The 23,978-nt window shown below is 38.8% G+C and overlaps 1 protein-coding gene across 1 annotated transcript in view; it reads left to right on the forward strand.

The window, feature by feature from the left end:
* Positions 1–21,514, forward strand: part of atrnl1b (attractin-like 1b) — a 65,736-nt gene extending 44,222 nt beyond the window's left edge. Inside the window, exons 26-29 of the mRNA XM_080049170.1 lie at positions 1,502–1,580; positions 12,507–12,614; positions 19,387–19,501; positions 19,675–21,514. Of these exons, the coding sequence (XP_079905296.1) occupies positions 1,502–1,580; positions 12,507–12,614; positions 19,387–19,501; positions 19,675–19,799 (427 nt within the window). The 3' untranslated portion in view covers positions 19,800–21,514. The remainder of the gene's footprint in view (positions 1–1,501; positions 1,581–12,506; positions 12,615–19,386; positions 19,502–19,674) is intronic.
* Positions 21,515–23,978: the final 2,464 nt, after the last annotated feature.

Below are 23,978 nucleotides of genomic sequence, written 5' to 3' on the forward strand. Positions count from 1 at the left end.
CATTTTTAGATTTCCTTCACTACCTTCCAATTCATTTATTAAGTGCAGATGGAGCAGCAAAGTGGATATAAGCGTCTTTACTGTCAAAAATGGCGACGATAAAAGCCAAACATCTGTCTAGGGATTATTGTTGCTTCTTCCACATGAAAATCTCATGGAAGCTCCCTGCAGCACCCAGCCGCCAACCCCCAGTTATCTTCAAAGGTGTCTATGATGGAGCAAGTACTTCAGAAAGAATGAAAGGGTTTGCCAGCTTGTGCAACTATAAAATAAATTCCATGTGTTGAGATGTTTGAACTGAAGCAAAGGCTTTCCCATCCTTGAATGCTTTAATCCCACTTCCCATCCCCCCTTTTGCTTTACCTGTTTTGGAGAATTTTCCAAAGTTTATCGCACCCTCACAGGCGATAACGCCTTCTTCAAAGATCCTGGCCAATGGGTCTAGCAGGTGTGGCAGGCAAATAGTTTGAAAGCCATCTCAGGTTAAAATATCTTAACAAATGGGGCTTATGAAATCAGAGCCAGTCATGTGTCAGGTGAAATGTGAGATTCGAGCCAGACTGAAATGTGACTCACACTTGGCACATACACCAATCAGCGAAGACATAGAGTGAACTGAGGAAGAACCTGCTTGTTCGATGGTTCCCTAAACCCCGACCACCCCATTCCCATGTTTCCTTCTCTAAATACAACCATACGCATGATATTTCTTAATACATTGAGTCATAAAATATGAAAAAGAAATGTATATCATAGCCTCAAGCATAACCTGGCCTGCAAGACAACATTTCTATTAAATGGAATAGAGACAGATATATTCATACTAATATACTTTTTTCATGTTTGCAAAGTGTGTCTATGAATGATAGAACATCAGGCGTTTTTTTCAAAAACGTGCTTGTTCCTTACACGTCCCACATGGTGCTCCAACGAGCTCGTACAAAGTGCATAATGTCTCTTTAGCACATGAGGAGCTTTATATCCTCATCTGTCACCAGGATAATGAAGTGGAATCTCTCAATCCGTCATATTTTTCTATCCCAGGCTGAATTTCCCTTGACTAATGTTTTCACTGTTGGGTTATTAATTGAAGTAATCGGCCAAAAATATTCAATCTACTCAGAAATGAATGTGCTTCCTCTTCATATCATCTCCATCTTTCGACCTTTTTTTTTTAAAGTTAAAAGGGAACTTTGAATGTTTAAATCCTCCCTTATGTCAGCCAGTAACATCGCCTTTAGTTGAAAAACACATCAGTGATATAGAGTGAAACGTGGTCTTTACATGTACAAAGTGATGGCTACATCATACAACATCACAACTCCATTGTTTTGAATTCAGTTAATCTGAATTTTGTTTCTTAACTTCTTCCAAAAAAAAAGTTGTTTTCCTTGTTGTTTGAATATATATACCAGATAGAACAAATCTATGTGGGCGCTTTTTCAGAAGACATGCTGTTAAATACATTTCTCTTGACATTTTTTTTCCTCTTTCATTTCAGTTGCTTTCTATCACTACTCCTGGTGGCAGCAGTTGTATGGAAGATCAAACAGACCTGCTGGGCTTCACGGCGAAGAGAAGTAAGTCTGCAAAACAAATTTGTGGCATGTGATATACAATAAGATGATTAAGATACATTGTTCAATCTCAATATGTTAGCAAAGACAGAATCATCCCAAAAGTTTAATATGCGCTAAGAATTCTGCAAATATAATTGCTACAACATGATCCTTCCTCCTCTTGAGCGGGTAGAGCTGTTGCAGATAACCGCTGATAAATAACAAGTGTGCCAGATGCTTTCTCAGTTGCATCCAATGATGTCACAGGCCTAAAACAGGAGGTAGACAATCGATACATATATCGACAGCCAATGCCTTCAGCAATATAAACAACTCACAGTCCTTAGAAGCTTTTAAACTACCATTCAGAAGAAGATCCGTTTGCATTGACGGCAAATGCTTCTTTCAGATGGTTTACTTTGATCGATGTATTAAGTCAGTAAATATCCATGGTTAAAAATAAAGATGGTTATCCAGATAGATTGTGGATAAGTACTGTGTATGTGCTGAAAATAAATCTGATGTTATTACACAGTCTCAGCTCTGTAAACTGGTATGTAAACAAAGAGATCAGAAACCTAGGCTATGTATTACCACTGGATTTTTATTCAGCTCACACACAGTACTTATAGGTAGCAGATCTTGAGGAGATATTCACAGATTTTGACAAATAGTGATTTTTGACAACAAGCATTCTCCAGAATTGCTGACTCCACCCTCTAAGCGGACTAACGGGGAGAAGAATGAATAAGAGGCACTGTGAATGGAAGAGGACAAGAATGACACATTGATATTCAGTGTTGGTATGAAAGATGAGGTTTGGAAAAGATGAGGATGAAAAGGGACGAAAGATGAGATGATGGACAGTGGATATCTAAAAAAAAAAGAGGGTAAGGACGATACTGGGCAGGAAATTGAGGAAGACAGCAACTGTATTTAAATTCACCTGACCGCCCTTAACCCAAACTGCATGGGGTGGTTTCTGGTTTGTGTAAGAGCATTTCGCGTCATTTCCATCTCTTCAGAGTGAATCCTATATTCTCCTAGATGCAGTTTGTTGCTCAATAGCACAGAGTTTAATTTGGTACACACCCAGCCGTATGACCTGCAGTCTACTAATAGATCCAACAATTTATTTCCCCCTCCAGGGATGACATTGATAATCATAGGATTGGAATTTTATATCCTCTAATTGATATATGAAAATAAACAAGACTGATAGCTGCTGTGACTGCGAATCATGCCTATCCGAAGAATTAAAGTCAATAAAAAGTTAATGCAGGCAGATGGGCTCACGTCATTGAAATTCTGCTCACTTTTTCCGTCTGCTCTTGGCATTCCCATCATGGGTTTGTCGCTGCCCTTCAGCTGCCAAATGAAAATAGATAAATAGTTAAATCAAAAAGCTCCATCTCTTAATTTCAGGTGATTGAAAAGTTTTGGTCACTGAAGGAACAAAACACTTAATGATTTTTTTTCTATTCTGTCAGTTAGAAGGACTGAAATAATTGCTTGCAAATGACACATCAATTTATATATATGAATTAATTAATTACTCAGTCTGTATATACCGTATAAATCTGTATGTTTGTAATGCTTTGAGCTCGCATTCCTTGGAGTGTGACCTTTCCAGTTTAAAAATGGTTGTACTCAATTATGTTTGACACATCATCCAATTTATACGTGAATCGTACATTCTCCACAGTGCTCATATTTTTGGGATTTGAATCTATCCTACATCCTGACATCTATTCCGTTGGGATTTGTTACCAGCTTTTGTCGGCTGCAAAGGTGAAAGTATTACATATCAATGGGAGTGAATGCTCAATACCTGTGGCTACAATCTGACATCGGACCAGCCTAAGATATAAAAAATTATTATCAAATGTTTTTCCCTTACGCAGTTCAAGTTAAATGTGGGTTTGATTCTTTTTCAACCTCTGATACACAACTTTATAAACCTGAGAAAAAGAAAGCCTTGAGGTTCCTGTTGTGACATTTATGGTGGCCTACTTCTGAATAGAAGTTTAAAAGTAAAGTTTTGTTAGTCACCATTTCCTGCAGCTACAACAGCAGAAATTATGTTCTTTACTGCTGTTATGGGCACTTCAGCTTTGCAAGTATAGTCCTTAACTGCATCTCATGTGGCAGTTCGCTTGACTACTTTTCCATAATACTTAAACCAGTGAACAGTTTCTCATATTAATTGCTGAACTAGTTAATGCCAGGCTTATATATTGTCAGGGTTTTGAAATTGGGATTGCCAGTGCATCACTTATGTATGTGCTTGTGTCAGATTTTATTTAATTTGTTTGGTCGAAAAAAACTTAGAACTACTTCTAAGCCTACACACCTCATATTGCAATCGATGTGAGCTTTTTGTGTTGATCCAGAGTTTTTTTTTGCTCACTATGGTTCTCTATTATCAGTGTATGACAGACATAATCAATATTTTAGTTTTTTCTTTGGCTATTATGTTATGTTTTGGTTTCCAAGTGATAGTGGACATTACAAATATTACTCAACATTGGTACTCATTTTTAGACAGACAATGCAGTTGCAAACAGCATGTTGTTTTGAGCTGATTGACAAAGTCATCAACATTTATAAAAAAAAATCCTTTAAAATATCTCAACCATGCAAATGTATAATAATTATATTGTTTTATTTTAGGTAATTGCAATAATGACATTTTGTGTTCAACGTATTTAGCCAGTACACAGATGTACAGTGTCAAGATGTTTGGACATATCGACCTAAACACAATCAGTATTCATTATTAATCCCATTTAAAATAGCATTTTGATCAGCTGTAGTCTTCTATTGCTTTTCTTTGTATCATAATACAAGCACAATATGTTTACTAAAGAGAGATAGCAACAGTGTAAATCAATGAATTCTGGGTGGACATCTGGTCAACCAAGCAGACATGGTTGTAAATTGTAAACTGACGCTGTTATGTTACTGTAGGTGTATACGTTAATGTAAAGGGGAATCTCCACTGACTTTACACATCTACCGCATTCAGTATGTGGAAACACAGCTGTATGGAGTGTCCATGGCTCCAGAGCTGCACACGATATGTTAATACTGTCAGTGGCTACATCAATTGGGTCTCTGAATACTTTTTTGGACCAACGTTTGACAATGAAAATAATCTGGGAGTGTAGAGTTAGAAAGAAGTGAATTTACCAGACCGAGCTGTCGGCAAGTTTAATTGTGGGTGATTTACGTGCCACCTTTTGACAAGGAAGAAGAATGATTTGAAAAATAAAAGACGATATATATCTGGTTCTGGTGCATTAATTTTGAAAAAAATAAAAATTGTTATCACTGTGAGTCTCACAATGTTATTTGAGAGCGGTGATAAATTAGTGGAATACCCCTTTAAATTGTGGGATTTTATCCAAAGAAGCACAAGCTGCTTAACTGCCTCCAGATTATCCAGCATCAGCAAACCATTTTTATACAAATCTGTTAGGAGCAAGCCAGCGATAGCATTCATAGCAAGTTGATTGCCGTCCTGTGAGGCATGGTGGGCATTTTATGTTACATAAATAATTTTGTCACTTCGACTGTGAAATTATCATCGCATGAATTTCAGTGGGATTTGTGATAACTCACTTGTGTGGAGGCAGTACCAAGTCTTGTATGTAATTACAGTGCATGCTGTATATCTTTTGGGTCCTGCCAATATTCCACTGGTTAACTGATTGGCTCTTTGCTGATCATTGTGTGTCCAGTTAATTTGAAAGGGCCCGTGAACAGCCCATGCACTCATGAGGTTTGTCCAAATATGAAACTGAAGGATTTGAGCTGGAAGCCATCTAATGGTCACAAACCCCCATCTGAAGCTTAATGACGCTTCTAGAGATAGCAGAAACAATAATGAGTCACTGATCCAGCCAAGTGACATACGGATGTCTGGTACTGATTGAACTTTGATTGTTATTTTTTTTATTGGCCTTCTGGAATTAAATCTGTGTTAGTACTTCTGGGATGTGCTAGATATAAAAATCAATGTGTTTCTAAACCACCTACGTAATTTAGGATTTTTACTAGACACACATTTTATAGGAGCATTTGTATATAATTGTAATTTTCTGCATTTCATTTGAAAAATTAACTGGATGGAGGATAGAATAATAACAGCCTCTAAGAACCTTTGAGCCACCAGGTGGGCTTTCTTTTTTCATCACAAGTTGAAGGGACTTGGTACCAAAGGTGCATCTGTTGTATTTGAATCTTTTTACTTGGGGGTTGTTGACGCCACTCGGATCGTGCGTTGGGGGGACAAAAGGGACAAAAAGACAACAATTGTAAATGCCACAGAGGAAGACGAGCGGCTGACCTCTTTGATCCTACCTGTCGGGGAAAGGGATGGGAGCGGGCGCTGACATTTCACGAGACAGCAACGTAAAGATGTGTCACGCATTTGTGTGAATGTACCTAATGCAGTTCCTCTCTCTTTATCTCTCGTACAAACGCAAGCCGACACACACCTCGTACTCACACTCAAAATCATATGGACCGACCATCGTGTTGAGCAGTGATGCTTTGCTGGCACTCTAAAAGCACTCAAAAATATTATTTAGCAGCTGTTACCGCAAAAAGCTCAATGCCTTCTTTTCGCCAAGCATACCATTTACTAAATCCACCAATAACTAAGTAGCATCTGTTTATTGAAAGCTATCCTTAGCCCAAAGAAGTTGGTAGTAATGTTGTTACTGGCTGTGGCCAGTTTGTAACTGATGGCTCAATCTTCCCTGTTGGTTCAGCTAAGACAAGATAGTGGTGGATGTAAAGGCTAAGAAATAGGGCTGTTTTCGTCACCATAACGGTGCATCCCTGATTTAGTTTAATTCCTATTTTATTCTATATGCTGGCATGGGTATTACTTTAGGATTGTTAGCAGCATTGCTCTAGTGAGACTTCAATATTGCAACAGCAATCAAATCAAAAAGACTATAATACTTGAGAATTGGGACTAAAAGTAATGCAGGGTGCTGTAATTGTGCGGTTTTGTTGCTTCAAGTTGAGACATGAGAGCCGATCCAGCAAGTCCAGTTTGAGTAAGAGATACATGATGGTTGAAGGCTTGTAAAGATGCCAACATTTCTCACTTTTGGAAAGTTGTGGCGATCATAATCATCTTGCGTCGTAAACGGTAGAATACAAAAAAATGTGTGTTACAAGGTAATCTGTCAGCAATGTCTGCTTGCACATATTTGATTGGTGGAATAAATCGCATTGCGGAAGATGAGTTAGTTTTCTTGTTTTTTCCTTGTTTATTTGTTTCCCTCTGCATTATCACCCCTGCTGCATCGCCTTCATCCTCACTAATTTAAATTAAGACAGCTGGATTGTAAAATGTACCATCACGCTTGCATTGACAAAGCTGAAGGGAGCACATTGCTAGCCCGCGAATCCTCACGTTTCTCTGCAGACCTGCCGTAGTCTCACATTCTGTTCTTCCCTTTTAGAGCACAATCAGCAGCCATCGATCGCTTTAATAAGATTATCCTACTATTAAGCCCATGGTCACCTTCATTGTTCCTTGTTCAGTGTAAAGTTTGCACTTTAGTCATTTCTTCTTAAGTTACAGATGACAGAGCATAAATATCATTAGTAGTTCAGTGTTCAGGTATACCTTCCCCAAGAAGCCTAGAAGCTGTCCCAATAATCAGAAAAACAGAATTATAGAAGTGTAGCAAGGAATGATTTAATGTTTTTTTTATATAGTTTATTATAATTGAACCCACCACAATAATGCTTATTATTCATATTTTCTAATGAATTCTTGATACTTGCCTACACACAGCCACTCAACCACACCAGCGTCATATCGGTGCAGTATGCAGCGGCTGTTTACTAGAGTGGATATCTTAATTTAGTGATCTTCAGTACATTAGTCACAATGTGTGTATGTGCGCAGTTTGTGAAAGCATGCGTCAACATGCAATTAAGTAGTCAAATTGAGGAAACAGCTCCCAGAAAACACATTTTATAATTTTTCAGCTATGCTTACCCTTTTAATGGAACACTAGGTGAGTAAACAATTCAACATTTTGTTTTTATTACATTTTTTTCATTTGAGGACAGTGCCTGTCACCTGAGGGTGTAGCCAGTGATCTTTGAAAAGGACAAAGTGACCTGCTTGGGTGTCGAATATGCTCAGAGGCGGGATGACACTTACCCTTTTATAGAATCCAATGAAAGGAACAAAATGCTGTATTCACAAGACAGATCATTCATGCCCTCAGTTGCCAAATGAATCAACTCGCATAGCAATGCACTGCACTGCGTGTCCACTCTTATCACAACCATGAATGGCTCCAGCTTGCATTCTTGACTGAATCTGTCTGTCATTGCAGAAATGTAACCTGATTTTACCGAGTTCACTCTGGCCTTTTGTCATTAACTCAGTTTTCTTTGGATGTAAAGTTTAGTGTTGGAAACAATAATAAGTTGTGAGGCATTTTCTTGTATTGCAACAACCCCCGCCGGGCCCTCCATCCTGCTTTTATCTTTTTCGAAAAGGGCAATATTTCTCATTCTAAACTGCAGTGGCTGAGCAGCTCCCATGTGTAGGTTGTAGTTCCTTGTTTGATGTCTAACAGTAAAGATGTACAACAATCTAACATGTTCACCTCAAAGATTTGAAGTTAAAAAAAATCTGAGCTACAGAAAGAAAAAATCGATCAGGTGATCAATCTCAATTTCATACCGTAGTTGTTTTTCCTCTCAGCTTTACTTCCCCTGAGGATTGTTTTCATAGTGATTCAACACGGCAGTTCTCACATAGAAATTACCTCAACTTTCATCTCGTTCACTCCCCGTCAATGTACAACAGTAGAGGCTGGTCTGTAAAGGAATGGTGGTGAGTTCAGCAAGCTTCAACACGGGCTGGCTGCATCGGCACACATTGCATTATTTATCCATCACAGAGAATATAAAACATACCTACTATATTTTTTTTTTTTTTTTTACCTTTGATGCGTTTGTTGCTTTTATTTGATATACATATAAGACAGGGAAAAGACTGGACTTCATACACCTATGTATCATACAACAGACACACAATATGGTATTACATAAACACTTATTTTTGAACTGCATAAACAATCAGTAGGCAGGCTCTTAATGATTGACTCCTATGTTAATAATCACTGATGAAAATAGGTACAAATGGAATTAAACACGTCATCAATAAGGAATTGTACAAAGCAAATGTCCTCTGCAACGATTTAAATATACATAACTCATGAGTGAAAATGCATCTTGTTAGCAGTTCTGTGCCATTTCAGGTGTTCAAGGAGTGCTTTTTTTTTTATTTCAGCTCTATTAAAGAACCTGATGTATTTTGATGTATTGTTCTGTGAGCCTGTTGAAAGGCTTTTTAAATGTAATCTTGACAAAGAGCCGTAGGTGAATAAGGCTGCAGTTGAACAACTGCCCATGCAAGTATCAGTCTCCAAATATCTAACCAAGGTTTTTTGACATGATAATTAAATACCACCATTTCCATCTATTTTTATGTTTTCTTGTGTACACACTCAACAGAGCTATAACAATGTGAAAACTTGAATACGTATGCTCTGGCGTACTCTAATTGGTAACCTGGTATAAAGATTAAGTCCTTGATTCTACGACACGTTGATCAGAATCGTCTTCTACGGAATGCTTTGGTTTGTACAATGCTATCAACCTCAACCAGACCTCATCTCAATTTTGACAATTAATAGCAAGACTAATGCATACTTAATTAATTATATTCAGACTGGGTGAGCGTGGGTAGGGGTCTGGACACAAGAATCTCAGGGTTCATTATTACACCAAGGACAAATTCCTATTCAGCCATGAGACCACCTGAGAATGCAGTTGACCCAAACAGCCATGCAGTTTTATTAGAGGGATAATGCGAGCTAATTGGAAAGTGCTTTAAACAGGCTGGTGTGCTTAGAAAATCACAGCTTTTATTTTTTTACAATTAGCTGAAGGGTTGTGTCATTAGCCAGCTTCTTTTCATGCCATCTTTGTGAACTTTACTTCCTACTTTGCTTTTCATTTCAGTTTTTAGTTAAGCTTCACTTCTGTTTCCCAGGCAATTTACAGTTCTTTACTGTTGCAAGGCTTGTCAAGCTATTCATTCTCGCATGCCAGATATGCAGTTTTTAATGATAACAATTGCTTACCACATTAGAATATGACAACAAGACTGTTATGACAACTTTGACACATTTTATAAGCTGTATCTAGCTTCTTAAGCTAAAGCTAACTCTGAGCTTTAGAAACACCCCTTGTCTGGCTGACCTTTTGTTGTTTCCATCTGACTGCATTTTAAAAAGAGACTCCTGTAACAGGGGTCTTAAATATGCATTTGATGATATTGTGCTAAAAGGCACACAATCCGCATCTCCACCATATCCCACGTGTTGAAAATGTGAAAACAGTAAAAAAAAATTGTTCAAAGCATTTCTTTGTCATTCACGCATGAAGGGGTTAAAAACTCCCTCACAGATATCAAGCTGAATGTGACAGAACACAGAATATCCAACAAAATGGGAGCACATTTCTTGAGTTTCCACACATGCTCTTTATATAGTGAATTAGTTACTTGTTTTTGAAATTGTGTACATTTAAAACCATATTTATCGCACCTCAGAGAAGTGCAAAGTAAGGGCAGTTTATGTGGCCGATCATCACAAACTGCTCTGATGTGCGCCGTAATCCGAAGTACAATTAGATCTTAATGCAGCGCACTTAAGCTCATCACAAATCCAATACCAATCACGGATGTCCTTGGCTCTAAAATGATGGGTTCTCTCGATATTGATCAGACACTGCGTTGCTGATGAAAGTGTAGCACTAGTTTGTTTTACAATATTGATTAGTGGCAAACAACAGGAGCTATTTTCTGCTCAGTTTGAGCTAAAGAAACTGTGTCACTCTCACCTAAACACAGCATTTCTGTGCAGATCAGAACTGAGAAGTCTTCCTATGCGTTTACTTTAGTGGTATATTGTAGCCTATATGTGGAAAAGATAGTACTGGTAAAGTAAATATCATATTGCAGGCTACTGTGCAGTTGAATTGAACGGACCAAACATTTAAAATGGCTATTTTTATGTTTTATTCAATCGTATAATAATACAAAATAGAAATATCGCACAACTGAAATCCTCAAATAAAGTGGGAGCTCAGTGAATAATGTTTTGCACAAAATAATCCCCTATGTGCTTTGGAGTATAGGTGGCTTTTCAGTGTTTCCTCATTGATATCTGCTATTGATTTTTAGCCGTAACCCTGAGGGTGTATGTTACTTCATTATTACTTTTTTTTTTGATTTTCACTGTTTCATTCCTTTTCACTGTTGAACAAGTAGACTATTTCATATTATCTTATGAAAAGCCAAAACCCCACAACGGTACCTGTATTTTTCAACAAAAAAAAATAGGGGAGAACGGGGTAATCTTAGCCACTTTTTACATTTGCTCCCCTCTAAGGGAGCTAAAATGATTTATCACTCAAATTTACACATTTCCCATTAATTCAGGATGTTTCCTAGAAATGGGCATTAGCAGAATTTTTTCAAGACAAAGGGCAGTGAAAATATGATTGTTTAAAAAAAAAGTTGTCATGTGGCTCACTGGTAAACTGATTCACTTACTTTTTCCACTCTGAAACTACCATAACATCACATATTGTAACTGTAAGAATCCTGAAAGCTAGCCACACATTCCAGAACTAATGTCGGACTAGTAAAAGAATGATGGGGTTTGGTCAATTAAGCAAAGCAAATTTTCTAAACTCTTGAAAGTAACTCTGAACAAAATCAAATACAACCTATTATAATTCAAAAGGTTTTAATAAGATTCAAATGAAAGATAGAACCAGTTAGATTAGAACACAGTCTGGGGGTCAGAACACAGGACCTTTAGAGCCAGCTAGTGTCTGGGGGTCAAAGCATAGGAAAATCAGAACCAGCGAGAACAGCCTGGGACTCAGAACACAGGAGAAGACCCAACTGGATCATAACATCAGCCTGTCATACTCTACAACTAGGCCTACTCTACATTCCAGCCCTGAAGGTTACAGGGAAAGATGAGAAGGTGCGCTTTCCGTGTGGTTGCCCCAGGTTGTCTTCTTGGTGTATTTCCTTGGCATGATGGCTTTTCTACAATGTGTATGACATTAAAATAAAACATATGTTATGTAATATTACATTACAATATGTTTAACACTAAACTTAACTTGTGCCTCATGGTGGGGGAAAGTGAGACAGTGGCTCACTTTCCCCCACAGCATTTGGCTCACTTTCCCCCACCACCACAATTTGAGCATTTCAGGCTAATCTTCAGTTATCAGCATCACATTTCATATGTTGGTAGTTCATCAACACGTATGATATTGGTTTTTCTACGTGAATACATTTGCTTTGGCACAACAGTTGATTAAGTTGACAGCAAGACAATTTACTTTTACATGCAAAATACCTATTTTGGTGAAAAAAACATGCTTACCACAGCACCATGAGGTCCTCTCTTTCAGGGCCATGGGGAAATGAGAGGGGCTTGAAAACATATATCTCACATGACCACAAATGTTTTCCGTTGCCTAGATACAGGGGGTGGCTCACAATTGTCTTGTTGTTTTTTTCAAACATTGTTGGGATAGCATTGGACGATACTGACTCCCTTAAGTTCTTCATTATTAAGGGCTTAAAGTCAAAACATTCTTTTGTCATTTTAACAGCATTACAAATGCAATGGTTTAAAAAAAAAAGTAGGATTTATTTACATGTAACAAATGTATACCATGCATGTATTCATTAATATGTGATTATTTCAGTAGAGCACATTTGTCATTAATTTCTATATTGATCTGTTAATTCATTGGACTGCATTCTCTGTTTTGCTCATCTGTCATCTTTGTTTAATATTACAGCAATTGATGAGAGAGCGTCAGCAGATGGCCAGTCGTCCATTTGCCTCAGTTGCGGTTGCGATGGATGTCTGGGGAGAACAAACAGAACTGTTGCAGCCTATGGTTGACGTGAGTCCTGCTTTCTTGTTTACACACAGGCACACACATGCACAGATTATTCTCAATGCAATCTATGAATAAAAGGGAGTTGCAGCATCTTGCAAGAGACTTCCATGCTGATGCCTTCGACCCCAAAAATTCTAGATCTTAAACAAAGTGGGGTGCTGCAGGCCAGCAGCAATAAGTTTGACCCACCCCCTTTCATCATACACGCGTAGATTTGTAAGGGCTCCTACTGACATACAGAACATTTCTAACACAGTTTTCTAGCGCTACATAATTAGACATTATTGTGCTGTAATCAACGAGCTTGTGGCCTTTAATTGCAATATGTCAGCCTTTTATCCAACCCCCCACATCAGAAAGAAAACTGCCAGCGATGGTCCATCCCAACCATGTCGTTTTTCTCTGTATGAAACGTCCTCTGCAATCATGGCTATGTAATTGCCAACATTTTAAATCGATGTTAAAAAAAATAAGAAAATCTTTTATGCAAGATGCAAGGTTCTTTTTACAATTTCAGCAACCTTACAAAGAAAACATGGTGACTGCTTGAAAAGAACCTCTGAATTAGGTTGGAATGTGTCTGATATTCTAATGAGGGTCCGTATGGTTTTCTGGAAAAACATTTTTTATTATCCTACAGTGTGTAGGATAGTGTGTATTGTCCTCTTTGGTGGTCTGTTGGGAACATGCTTCACTGTGAAATTCATATTAATTTCTCATTACAGCCTGCATGCTCACATGCTTTTGCACATCTGAAATTTTCTTTACCGTCCAGCCGCTACTTAGCCTCCTGTTCCCTATGTGAATACCTCCAATGCAAAGAGAAAGTAGATAAGGCGTCTGGCACGAAAAACAGTCTAGGACTCGATGCCGCATGGGATGAAAACGTAGCTTTGAGCAATATGGGGAGCTACATCCTCAAATTGACATTGGAGGACCAACAGTGTTTCCTCAGCCGGGGCCAGCTCTGTGTCACCTGCTGTTGAGAGAAATAAAATCACTGTGGCAACCAGCAAAGAGGCTCTACATTAGCTATTAGTCTAGCGCTGAGTGGTGCTCGCCATGCATTATGGTATTGTGAAGGGCAATGTAAAGAACAAAAGAGAAGGAGAACAACCGTGCTCCTTTCTGAGTGCACTTTATTGTTGCACTTTGGAAGCGGTGAGGTACAATCTGAGTCTAAATAATGCTAGAAACCTCTGCATTGCCTTGATTTAAGTATAATATTAATGAAGTACTCATTCTTGAGATTTGTGTGTGGCCTACCTTTTTATTAAATAATCTACTCCCATTCCTGCACAAAAACCAAACTCAGTGTTTACGTTCAGGAGCGCATTAAGGCAGAGACTTTGTATCCACCTGAGAGCATTGCTGTGTGAACATTGTCCAAAGCTGTTCTGGCAATGATAACTAAATGAAAAAACAAACAACCCCAGTCTTCTGTTTGTCTACCCTTTCAAGATGCTGAATGAACCTGTGAATGCCTGACTTTCAGTTTCACTTAGATATCCAAACAGCTTGTTAAGGAAGCTGCTTTAAAAGCAGTAGTTTCAAAGACACCTGAGAACTTTGTTGTTTTGGGAAACAAACAGGGAAACAAGAGAAGAATAACTATGCTTATGCTATTCAACACACAGTTTTTTGTTGAAAGCATGTATTGTTGTCAGTTGTGATAGATGCTGTGGCACTTATTCACACAATGACTTATTCATCTTGTCCAACATGCAGGTTGTTTCTCACTATAATATCTTACATTCTCTACGCTATACATTTTCTATTTTAAGCTTCTAGAGGTTAAAATGATTTGCAATAATTGGTTATAACCGATATATTTGTGTAGATGGAAGCACGTCATTATGTTCAGGTAGTCTTTTCTTCCAGCTCTCTTGTGTATTTCTGGACGTGTTCTTCAGAAGAATCTAATCTACATGGTTTCAATATGTGCAAATGCATGTGTTGGACCTCATCGTGTGGCTTGGCACCGGCTGAAAGTGAGCCGTGTGAAACAAGCCTAATTCCCTTCTATAAGGGTTAATTGGACAGCATCTGGTGCCACTTAGCTATTGGAAATATGTGTTGATGTCAAAGAGGACACTGTTGCCATGCTAGAATCACTGTTTTCCCGTTTGTTTCACCAGCTCTGTTTGTACTTTTAACTCGGACACACCCATTCAACGACTTAACACAAACAAGACCAATTGTATAGATAATGTAAGCACATATACAGACACTTAAAGCATTTAAGACCTTAGTCTGCCATTTTTCTTTAACCTTTATTTATACAGGTATATCCCATTGAGACCGAAGACTCTTTTGCAAGGGAGACCTGTTTTCCTTTCCCACGTTACCATTCACACACACATTCATACACCGATAGCAGGCTAACTATCGACATTCACACGAGGCAAGGTAGGTTAAGTGTCTTGCCCAAGGACACAACAACTATGACACAGGTGGCAGGGCGGGGATCGAACCTCCAACCCTTTGATCATCAGCCGACCCGCTCTACCAACTGAGCCACAGTCGCCCCAAAACTCATTGTACTGTCAGTGCCCCTCTCACTGCATTAGGTGGTACCAGCTCTCTGTGACTTAATATTTGCAGACCCTTCTGGTCCGAGAGAAAACAGCCTTTGTGCCCATTTCCACCATTTTTTTACTGTGGGTGTAACTTCCCCTCCCTACCCTCTCCAAGAGATGGACTTTGCTTTTAGAGACCCAAGATGTCAGCAGCAGTTGGACCGGGAGCCAATCGGGACCCAAACACTGCAGGTGTAGGCTTTGGTGTCACAGATGTCTCTATTCACTATTCAGCTCAACATATGGAACCACTAACAGACAGCTAGTATGATGGATTACGCCTGTCAGGGAAAGCAGATACATTGTGTGTGTATCCAATGTTTAGTGCTTGGATGGTTGTGAATGGCCATGATACAGTCATCACACTTGAATATAGTATGACTGTGTGAACCTTTTTGGAGAATATGAAAATGACCATTGCAATTTAAAAAAAAAAAGACTGATAGAGAATGCAAGCCCCTATGATAGAAATGTAATGAATTTGGCTGGATCAATGTTTTGTTTAAAATTGAATTTTTATCTCTTTGTGTTTGCTTCCCATGGTGGAATTTGTGAGAACCCCCTGGACAAATAAAAGTTACCCTTACAGTTGATCCAGGGTTGCATGTACATAGATTAGTTTTAACGTTTTTAATACACTCTAATTAAACTTAAATTGTAAAAGGTCAGCTCTTTGAAATGAGTCCTTGTTATGTGTGAAGTCATTAAGTTATGTAGCCTGAATTAAAAAATGATGTATACAGTTTTCAAATCTGATTAACAATTAGAGTTTGTGTCACATTTAATGTACTTTTCATTTGTGCTCTGGTCTACCCTGCCATTGTTATTTCTTTCTTGTCCTCACCTTTGTCCTGCTCTTCATTCTACTCACCTTCCTGCCTCTTTGTGTTAGTTCCAGCTGATTAGTTGTAGTATAACCTGGGCCAATGTTGACAGCATTCATAACCTCAGCCAATTATTTATTAGAATTCTGCAAAGAGGGCTCTCTTACTGACGGAAGACAAATCTTAGTATTTTGTCACTTGACAGCTTAAACAAATCTTCACGTAACATGTGACGCTGACTGTACCATTAATACGTAACATATATTGAGTATACCAAGGCTTTTAGATTTGATTGCTCATTGAAAAAATACAAAAACATATAGCATCAGTGTTTTGCTTTACAAGGTGAAATATACAACAAATTCCAGTGGATCAAGTTGATACAAATTCGTGCAACCTCTCTCCCATTTCTATCATGTTTTAATGCATCTGTTTGTGCACTTTGATTTGTCTACCATTTTGCATCTGCTGCCTCTCTCATCTCCATTTTAAATGTAGCCATACACAGAGAAAACAGAATAGCCAGTACTATTCAGACATATTATTATTCCACAATTTCCATCCCTCCATCCAAAAACGTGCTGTGAAACCCTTGACATTCATTATCAGGATGACATGTTTTTCACGCTTGAGACGAGCAGTTTTTGCCATTAACTCTGCCATTGCCTCCAACCCGTGACAGGGACACACACAAGTGTTTTTGTTGTACGACCAATCAACCCATTTGTCTCAGAATGGTGTCTGGTCCTAAATGCAGCGGCTCCAACAGCTACAGTCATATGAAAAAGTTTGGGAACCCCTCTCAGCCGGCATTATAATTGACTCTGCTTTCACACAAAAAAGATAAAAGTGGTATGTCTTTCATTTACCAGGAACAGCTAAGTACTGGGATGTTTTCCAAACAAAGATTTTTTGAAAAGCAGTATTTAGTTTTATGAAATAAAATAAAATGTGAAAAACTGGCTGTGCAAAAATATGGGAACCCTTGTGGTTTTGCTGATTTTAATGCATGTAACAGCATGTACAACTGAGGACTTTAAACACAAAATTGGTTGGATTATGTTGTTAAGCCTTGAACCTCATATAAAGTCTGTTTAATCATGAGAAAAGGTATTTTAGGTGCCTAAATGCAAGTTGCACTTCTCTTTGACTCTCTTCAGAAGTGAGACAGAATGGGATCATCAAAACAGCTCCCAAAAGATCTTAAAAACAAAGATTATTCATTGTCATGGTTTAGGGGAAGGCTACAAGAAGCTTTCCCAAAGGTTTCAATTGTCAATTTCTACTGTAAGGAATGTTGTCAGGGAATGGAAGGACACAGGCACAGTTGCAGTTAAACCCAGGTCTAGCAGACCAAGAAAAGTACAAGAGGATTGTGAGAATGGTTGCACACAACCCACAGATCACCTCCAAAGACCTGCAAGAACATCTGGCTGCAGATGGTGTATCTGTACATGGTTCAACAATTCAGTGCAATTTGCACCAAAACATCTGTATGGCCGGTAGGGCTGGCCCGAATTATTCGAATATTCGAATACTCGTTCGGAAAATTAGTATTCGGAGCTTAAATTAGTATTCGGAGCTTCGGTTTTTTTTTGCAAGAAGCTAGTACTGCAATATAATGTCATCAAATAATTTTATATTTGGATATAAAAGTTAGTAATATTGTAGTAGTAGTATTGCTCATTGAGGAGGATATTACATCAGTTAAGTGTCATAGCGCATCCATTACTTCACCTCCGAGCGCGTAAATCTTCAACAAAATATGCAGATACTGTCAAAATCGGTTCCAGGTATTTCCAGGATTATTAACGTTTTTTTTATGTTGTTTTTGATGGTGTGTTTTTCTGGAACGAATATTCGCTCGGAAAAACCAACGAATATTCGAAGCCTGAAAAATGGCATTCGGGCCAGCCCTAATGGCCGGGTGATGAGAAGGAAGCCCTTTCTGTGCCCACGCCACAGATACAGTTGCTTGGAGTATGCTAAAGCTCATTTAGACAAGCCAGATTCATATTGGAAGAAAATGCTTTGGACTGATGAGACAAAAAATAAGTTATTTGGTCATTATAAAAAGTGCTTTACGTGGCGAAAGGAGAAAACTGCATTCCAAGTAAAACACCTGCTACCTACTTTCAAATTTGTTGGAGGTTCAATCATGCTGTGGCCACTTCAGGGACTGGGGCCCTGGTTAAAGTGGATAGTCGGATGAATTCAACCCAGTTTCAACAGATTATTCAGGATAATGATCAAGCATCAGTCACAAAGTTGAAGTTGCGCAGGGGTTGGATATTCCAACAAGACAATGACCCTTAACACAGTTCAAATTCCTGCAGAGGGAAAAGTACAATGTTCTGATATGGCCGTCGCAGTCCAATGACTTGAATATCATCGACAATCTATGGGATGATTTGAAGCAGGCTTTCCATGCTCGGCAGCCATCACATTTAACTGAACTGGATCGCTTTAGTATGTAAGAATGTTAAAAATACCTACATCCAGGATCCAGACACTCATCACAGGCTACCAGAGGCGTCTAGAAGCTGTTATTTTTGCAAAAGGAGGCCCAACTAAGTACTGATGACATTTTTCTTTTGGGTTGCCCAAATTTATGCACCAGTCAAATTTTGTTATGATGCTTATTGCATATTTTCTATTATTCCAATAAACAAAATGACACCACTGAATTGCTTCTGTTTACCTAAGGTATGTCATATATGTAAAGGAATTTGCTCCTTTGAAATCCCAGCTAATGATTAACAAAAATCCCCAAAATTAGAAGGGGGTCCCAAACTTTTTCATATGACTGTAATAGTTGTTGTGTCCTTGGGCAAGACACTTCACCCACCTTGCCTCGTGTGAATGTCGATAGTTAGCCTGCTATCGGTGTAAATGTGTGTGTGTGTGTGTGTGTGTGTGTGTGTGTGTGAATGGTAACGTGGGAAAGGAAAACAGGTCTCCCTTGCAAAAGAGTCTTCGGTCTCAATGGGATTTACCTGTATAAATAAAGGTTAAAAAAAAAAAAAAAAATACTAGTGACCATTGCCCCCCTCTCCAAATACAAAAAAAAACAATTCAACAACACACGTGCCATTGTAGAAAACCACTATCAAAATGTTCCAAGTGTGAATGTCACATCGCTTTGACCACAAAGGGTGGTAACTGCGAAAACCAGGTCAATTGAGTACTATCATGTATTCTGTCTTTCACACCTTATCACACATTACTATGATTGGTGTTGTTGTTGCAGGATACAGCTTGTCATTGGACAATATTTTTCTCCAATGAATACATTTCTGCAATGCCAAATAATCCAGTGTTTTTTTTGGAAGTCATTTGTGACTATCTTTCTTGATCATTCTCTCTTCTCAGGGTGCACCTAAACCGGTTGCTATGGAACCATGTTCAGGAGGCAAAGCTGCTGTGTTGACAGTCCTCATTCGTCTGCCTTCTGGGACCTCAGAATTACCCCCACCAGGACAGTCAGGTAAAACACACACACACACACACACACACACACACCAACAAACGATGCAACAGAAAATATGGTTCCTATATAAGTAAAAAAGTTATTAAAAGCTGCAAAATATCACCTGTTTTAAATATTAAAATATGACCTGTCACCAACATCATAATTTTCCTTTTTTCTTCCTTCTTCAGGAATCATTGTTGCCAGCGCGCTGATAGACATTTCACAGCAGAAACCGACAGATTTCAAGGACCGGTCCCAAGCTTTAAAGAACCGAAAAGCCCTGCCCCCTGCACACCAAGGCACCTGCGTCTGAGTCTCAACCCGTCAATCCAGTGTGTCCCCTTTTATACCACCTGAGGTCATATTGTTCCAACATGCCACAGGTCCCCGTTGGCAGGCCTTTTCCAGAGACGGGGCAATGCTACGTTTGGCTGCTACCACACAAGTTTCCACTGAAACTTGCCCAAGAGTCCCAGGAGCACAACCCTTGTTATCAAACTCTGGTCAGACGATCAGAAATCCTTCTCCAACCCTGGGAACTACTTTTCCTCCACATCAGATCTCTTCCCTACAGCTTGGGCAGTTGTCATGGCAAGAGGGAATCAGTGACCTCAGAGACGGATCCATTAGGAGGACTTTTTTTTGTGACACCACATTGTCCATTTGCTCAGCATGAGGGGAAAAGCAAAGGTGTCTGAACATTGGGTTATATCAAGGTTTAACTCTCATTTAACAGATGCTTTAAAAAAATGGCTGGTAGTAATCCAGTACATGCTGCCTATAGGGGGTTTTGTTCTTCTTTTTTGCTTGCCAACAAGTGATATTTTATGGTGCTAAAGCATTTTGTTTTACGCCAAGCCTTTGCTGTATGGACTGAATTCATTCTGCCTTCTTGTTGGGGAAAGCTATGCGCTAAGCCGGGACTCTTTTGTAACACCCAATGACCTCATGATAGTGTTTTCACAGCTATAGTATTAAGTCACACCACTTTGCCAATTACCATTAATTAGTTAATTAATGACTGTACATATGTGTCATCCACCCAGCTGAAGCTAATGTCTGTATTTTCTGTGAGATACATGTACAATTGCTGCAGAGACCCGAGACTGCATTCACTACCAGCGGCATGTGGGTGAGGACTGCAAACTGGAGGAGGCAGAGGGGCCGAACAAAATCATAAGTCATCGAACTAAAGCATGGAAAACATAAGATGCATTGTTTTAGCAAACTGGAAGTTTCTTTTGTTTAAAAAATAATAATAAACCAGGGACATCATGCTCCTCTGGCTGTTTACTAGTTTGTTTTCGTACGTTTTTTTTGTTTATTTTAAAGTCCTCTTAAGCTACAACTTTATTTTCATCTTTGCGTACAAGGAGTTACGTTACCTTTTTTTCTAATAATGCCTTGGCTTTCTATGAAGGAGGTGGCGTGTTAATCTGCAGAATTTTGAAAGCCGGCGGACCATTTTTTAAAAAAAATCTAGACTCCACCCTGAGTCAGTGTACAGTGTCTTGTTGGAACAACTGTCTTTGCCACTCTTATCTCTTGAGATTTCATGTGTTTGTCAGGTTTTATGACAAGAGATTATCATTTATTTTAAGCCTTGTCACCCTGTTACTATTATATCTATGGTAAATTGTCTTTTGCTACACTTGTGAAAAGAGCATTTCTGTTAATATTTTTGTTTTGATATTTAACAGATTCCTGTGTAATAGCGCCATTTAACTTGATTTTATTGTTGACTTAAATCTGTTTTTGTTTTACTTTCAACTCTGTATGAATTGTACATCTTTACAGGACTGTATGGGCATTGTCTCTTTTGTTGCAAAGTGGTCGTTATGATGCGTTACATAAGGATAGTATGCCAGCTAACATGTTTTTTTTGTGTTTTCTAGAGTAATCCTATTACAGTGTCATTACACAGGAATCAGGGTCTCACTGTACCGTGAAAAAATGATGATAAACTGCATATCGGTAAACTTCAGTGTATTTTAAAGATGGACAACATGCCAGAAAAAAAGAAATATCTCAAAATCTTTTGTGTAATGGATTCTTTTCACATACAGTACTTGAAGGACAGGTGTGAATTCTACATTATATTTCTTCCCTGTCTGCTTCTGTGTACATCTGGTCATTTCTTTTCTCTGGAGCTTATAACCAACAAATTGGGTTAGCATTCTGGTTCAACACTGGTTGATTGACTCAGCTACAGATAATTATTCCGTCTAAGTATGAGTATAAGTCGAAGCTACGTATGCAGTCTGGGCAAGCAGACACATGTACATAGCCTAAAAGGAAAAGGTTGATCAATCAAACATAATATAAAACCAACAAGCTTGTAAATATTATTTTTCATTTATTATTATTATTATTATAAAATATACATATACACTCACCGGCCACTTAGTTGCTTACAAAAACAAATAGCTAATCAGCCAATCACATGGCAGCAACTCAATGCATTTGGGCATGTAGACATGGTCAAGACATCATGCTGAAGTTCAAACCGAGCATTTAGGTGAACGTGGCATGGTTGATGGTGCACGGCAGGATGGATCCATGCTTTCATGTGGTTTACGCCAAATTCTGACCCTACCATCTGAACTTCGCAGCTGAAATCGAGACTCATCCGACCAGGCAAGTTTTTTTCCAATCTTCTAGTGTCCAATTTAAGTGAGCCTGTGCGAATTGTAGTCTTAGTTTCCTGTTCTTAGCTGACAGGAGTGGCAGCTGGTGGGGTCTTCTGCTGCTGTAGCCCATCTGCTTCAAGGTTGGTCGTGTTGTGCATTTAGAGATGATATTCTGCATACCTTGGTTGTAACGAGTGGTTATTTGAGTTACTGTTGCCTTTCTAACATCTCGAACCAGTCTACCCATTCTCCTCTGACCTCTGACATCAACAAGGCATTTTCGTCCACACAAATGCCGCCCACTGGATATTATTCCTTTTTCGGACCATTCTCTATAAACCCTAGAGATGGTTGTGTGTGAAAATCCAAGTAGATATGCAGTATCTGAAATACTCAGACCAGCCCGTCTGGCACCATGAACCAACCATGCCATGTTCAAAGTCACTCCCCATTCTGTTGCTCAGTTTGAACTTCAACATGTCTTGTCCAGGCCTACATGGCTAAATGCATTGAGTTGCTGCCATGAGATTGGCTGATTAGTTAAGTGTGTTAATACAACATTTAACTGGGGTACCTAATAAGGTGGCCGGTGATTGTATATTCACCTGCAAGGAGCACTTTGGGCTGAAAGTGGGAGAATTTTCTTTTTTTTTCAAGTATGCGTCATTTGCCTGTCATTAGAAGGTTTGTCCTTTGTGCTCGCTCTTAAACATAGTGATGTGCATTTGAACAAGCAAGGATGTAAAAGAAAAGCGATGCAGCCTGCCAAAGTACTACTCTGGATAATCCTCAATTATCATTAACAGTATACTTATTTGCTGCAGGCGCTCTTGGAGAAAAGCCACAACAGTACCCTAAAGGAGTGTTCACCATGTGGGTACATTATAAGGCTGTTGATGGGAGGAAACCTGGCACGACAAATACATTCAGTGCGATTGTATAGTATAAGCGATTGTATAGTATAAATGGCATGTATGCCTTTTATGAAGTTTTTCACAATGATTTCAGTGCAATTGCGTAGGTAATGGTCGTGGTATTGCTTTGAAGTCTCACTTACCAAGCTTGCACTTTGCCAGTGTGTCAGTTAGAACAGAATGTGCATGCCCTCCCTGTGTGCACTTCCAGCAATCAGGGAAGGTCAGATCTCTGGAGGTGACAGGTGGTCTTAACGCTCCATTTTTGCTTTGCAATTTTGAAGCACTTGTGGCTGTGCGGAGTGGCTGCTGTATGCCTCCCATGTTCCCAACCGCCCTCCACCCCTGCTGTTTTAGTGATTTTGACGATGAAATATCTTCATAATAGGTACATTAGCGCAATATTTTTTCTGCCATTTGTGCATCAGCCAATATGGTCACATAATGACTTATGAATAAAGACTAAATGTAACATTGTGCACACTAAATTGCTTGCTACATAGAATGGAAAAGAAAAAAAAGAGTCTAGAAGGGATCAAAACGACAGGAATTAATCCTACTTGAATATACAATTTTATGCAGATGAATACAAAATATTTGGAGCAAGACACAGGCTTCATGTCTGACCATTAAAAAAATATTGCAAATATCAGAAACAATATGGGTTTTGAAGCAGTATTTTCTCTTTAGCACATGGACAATGTCTTACTAAATTCCAGTAATGCGTGAGTATGTATTCTGTTTGTGGCAATATATTTTGTTTACCAATGTTTTTGTAGGATTTTTTACTTCCCCCATCCCTCATTCAAATTACAAAAACACACACAGTAAGGTATAAGTAAAAAAGTCTCAAACACAATTGTCATTCAGATACAAGATGTGGTTTGCTGATTACATATCGAGTTCACAAACGTGATTGGGTGGATTGCAAGGTAGGGCATCGGTCAG

Source organism: Ammodytes marinus (assembly GCF_949987685.1).
Source record: "Ammodytes marinus genome assembly, chromosome: 20".
Lineage (NCBI taxonomy): Eukaryota > Metazoa > Chordata > Actinopteri > Uranoscopiformes > Ammodytidae > Ammodytes > Ammodytes marinus.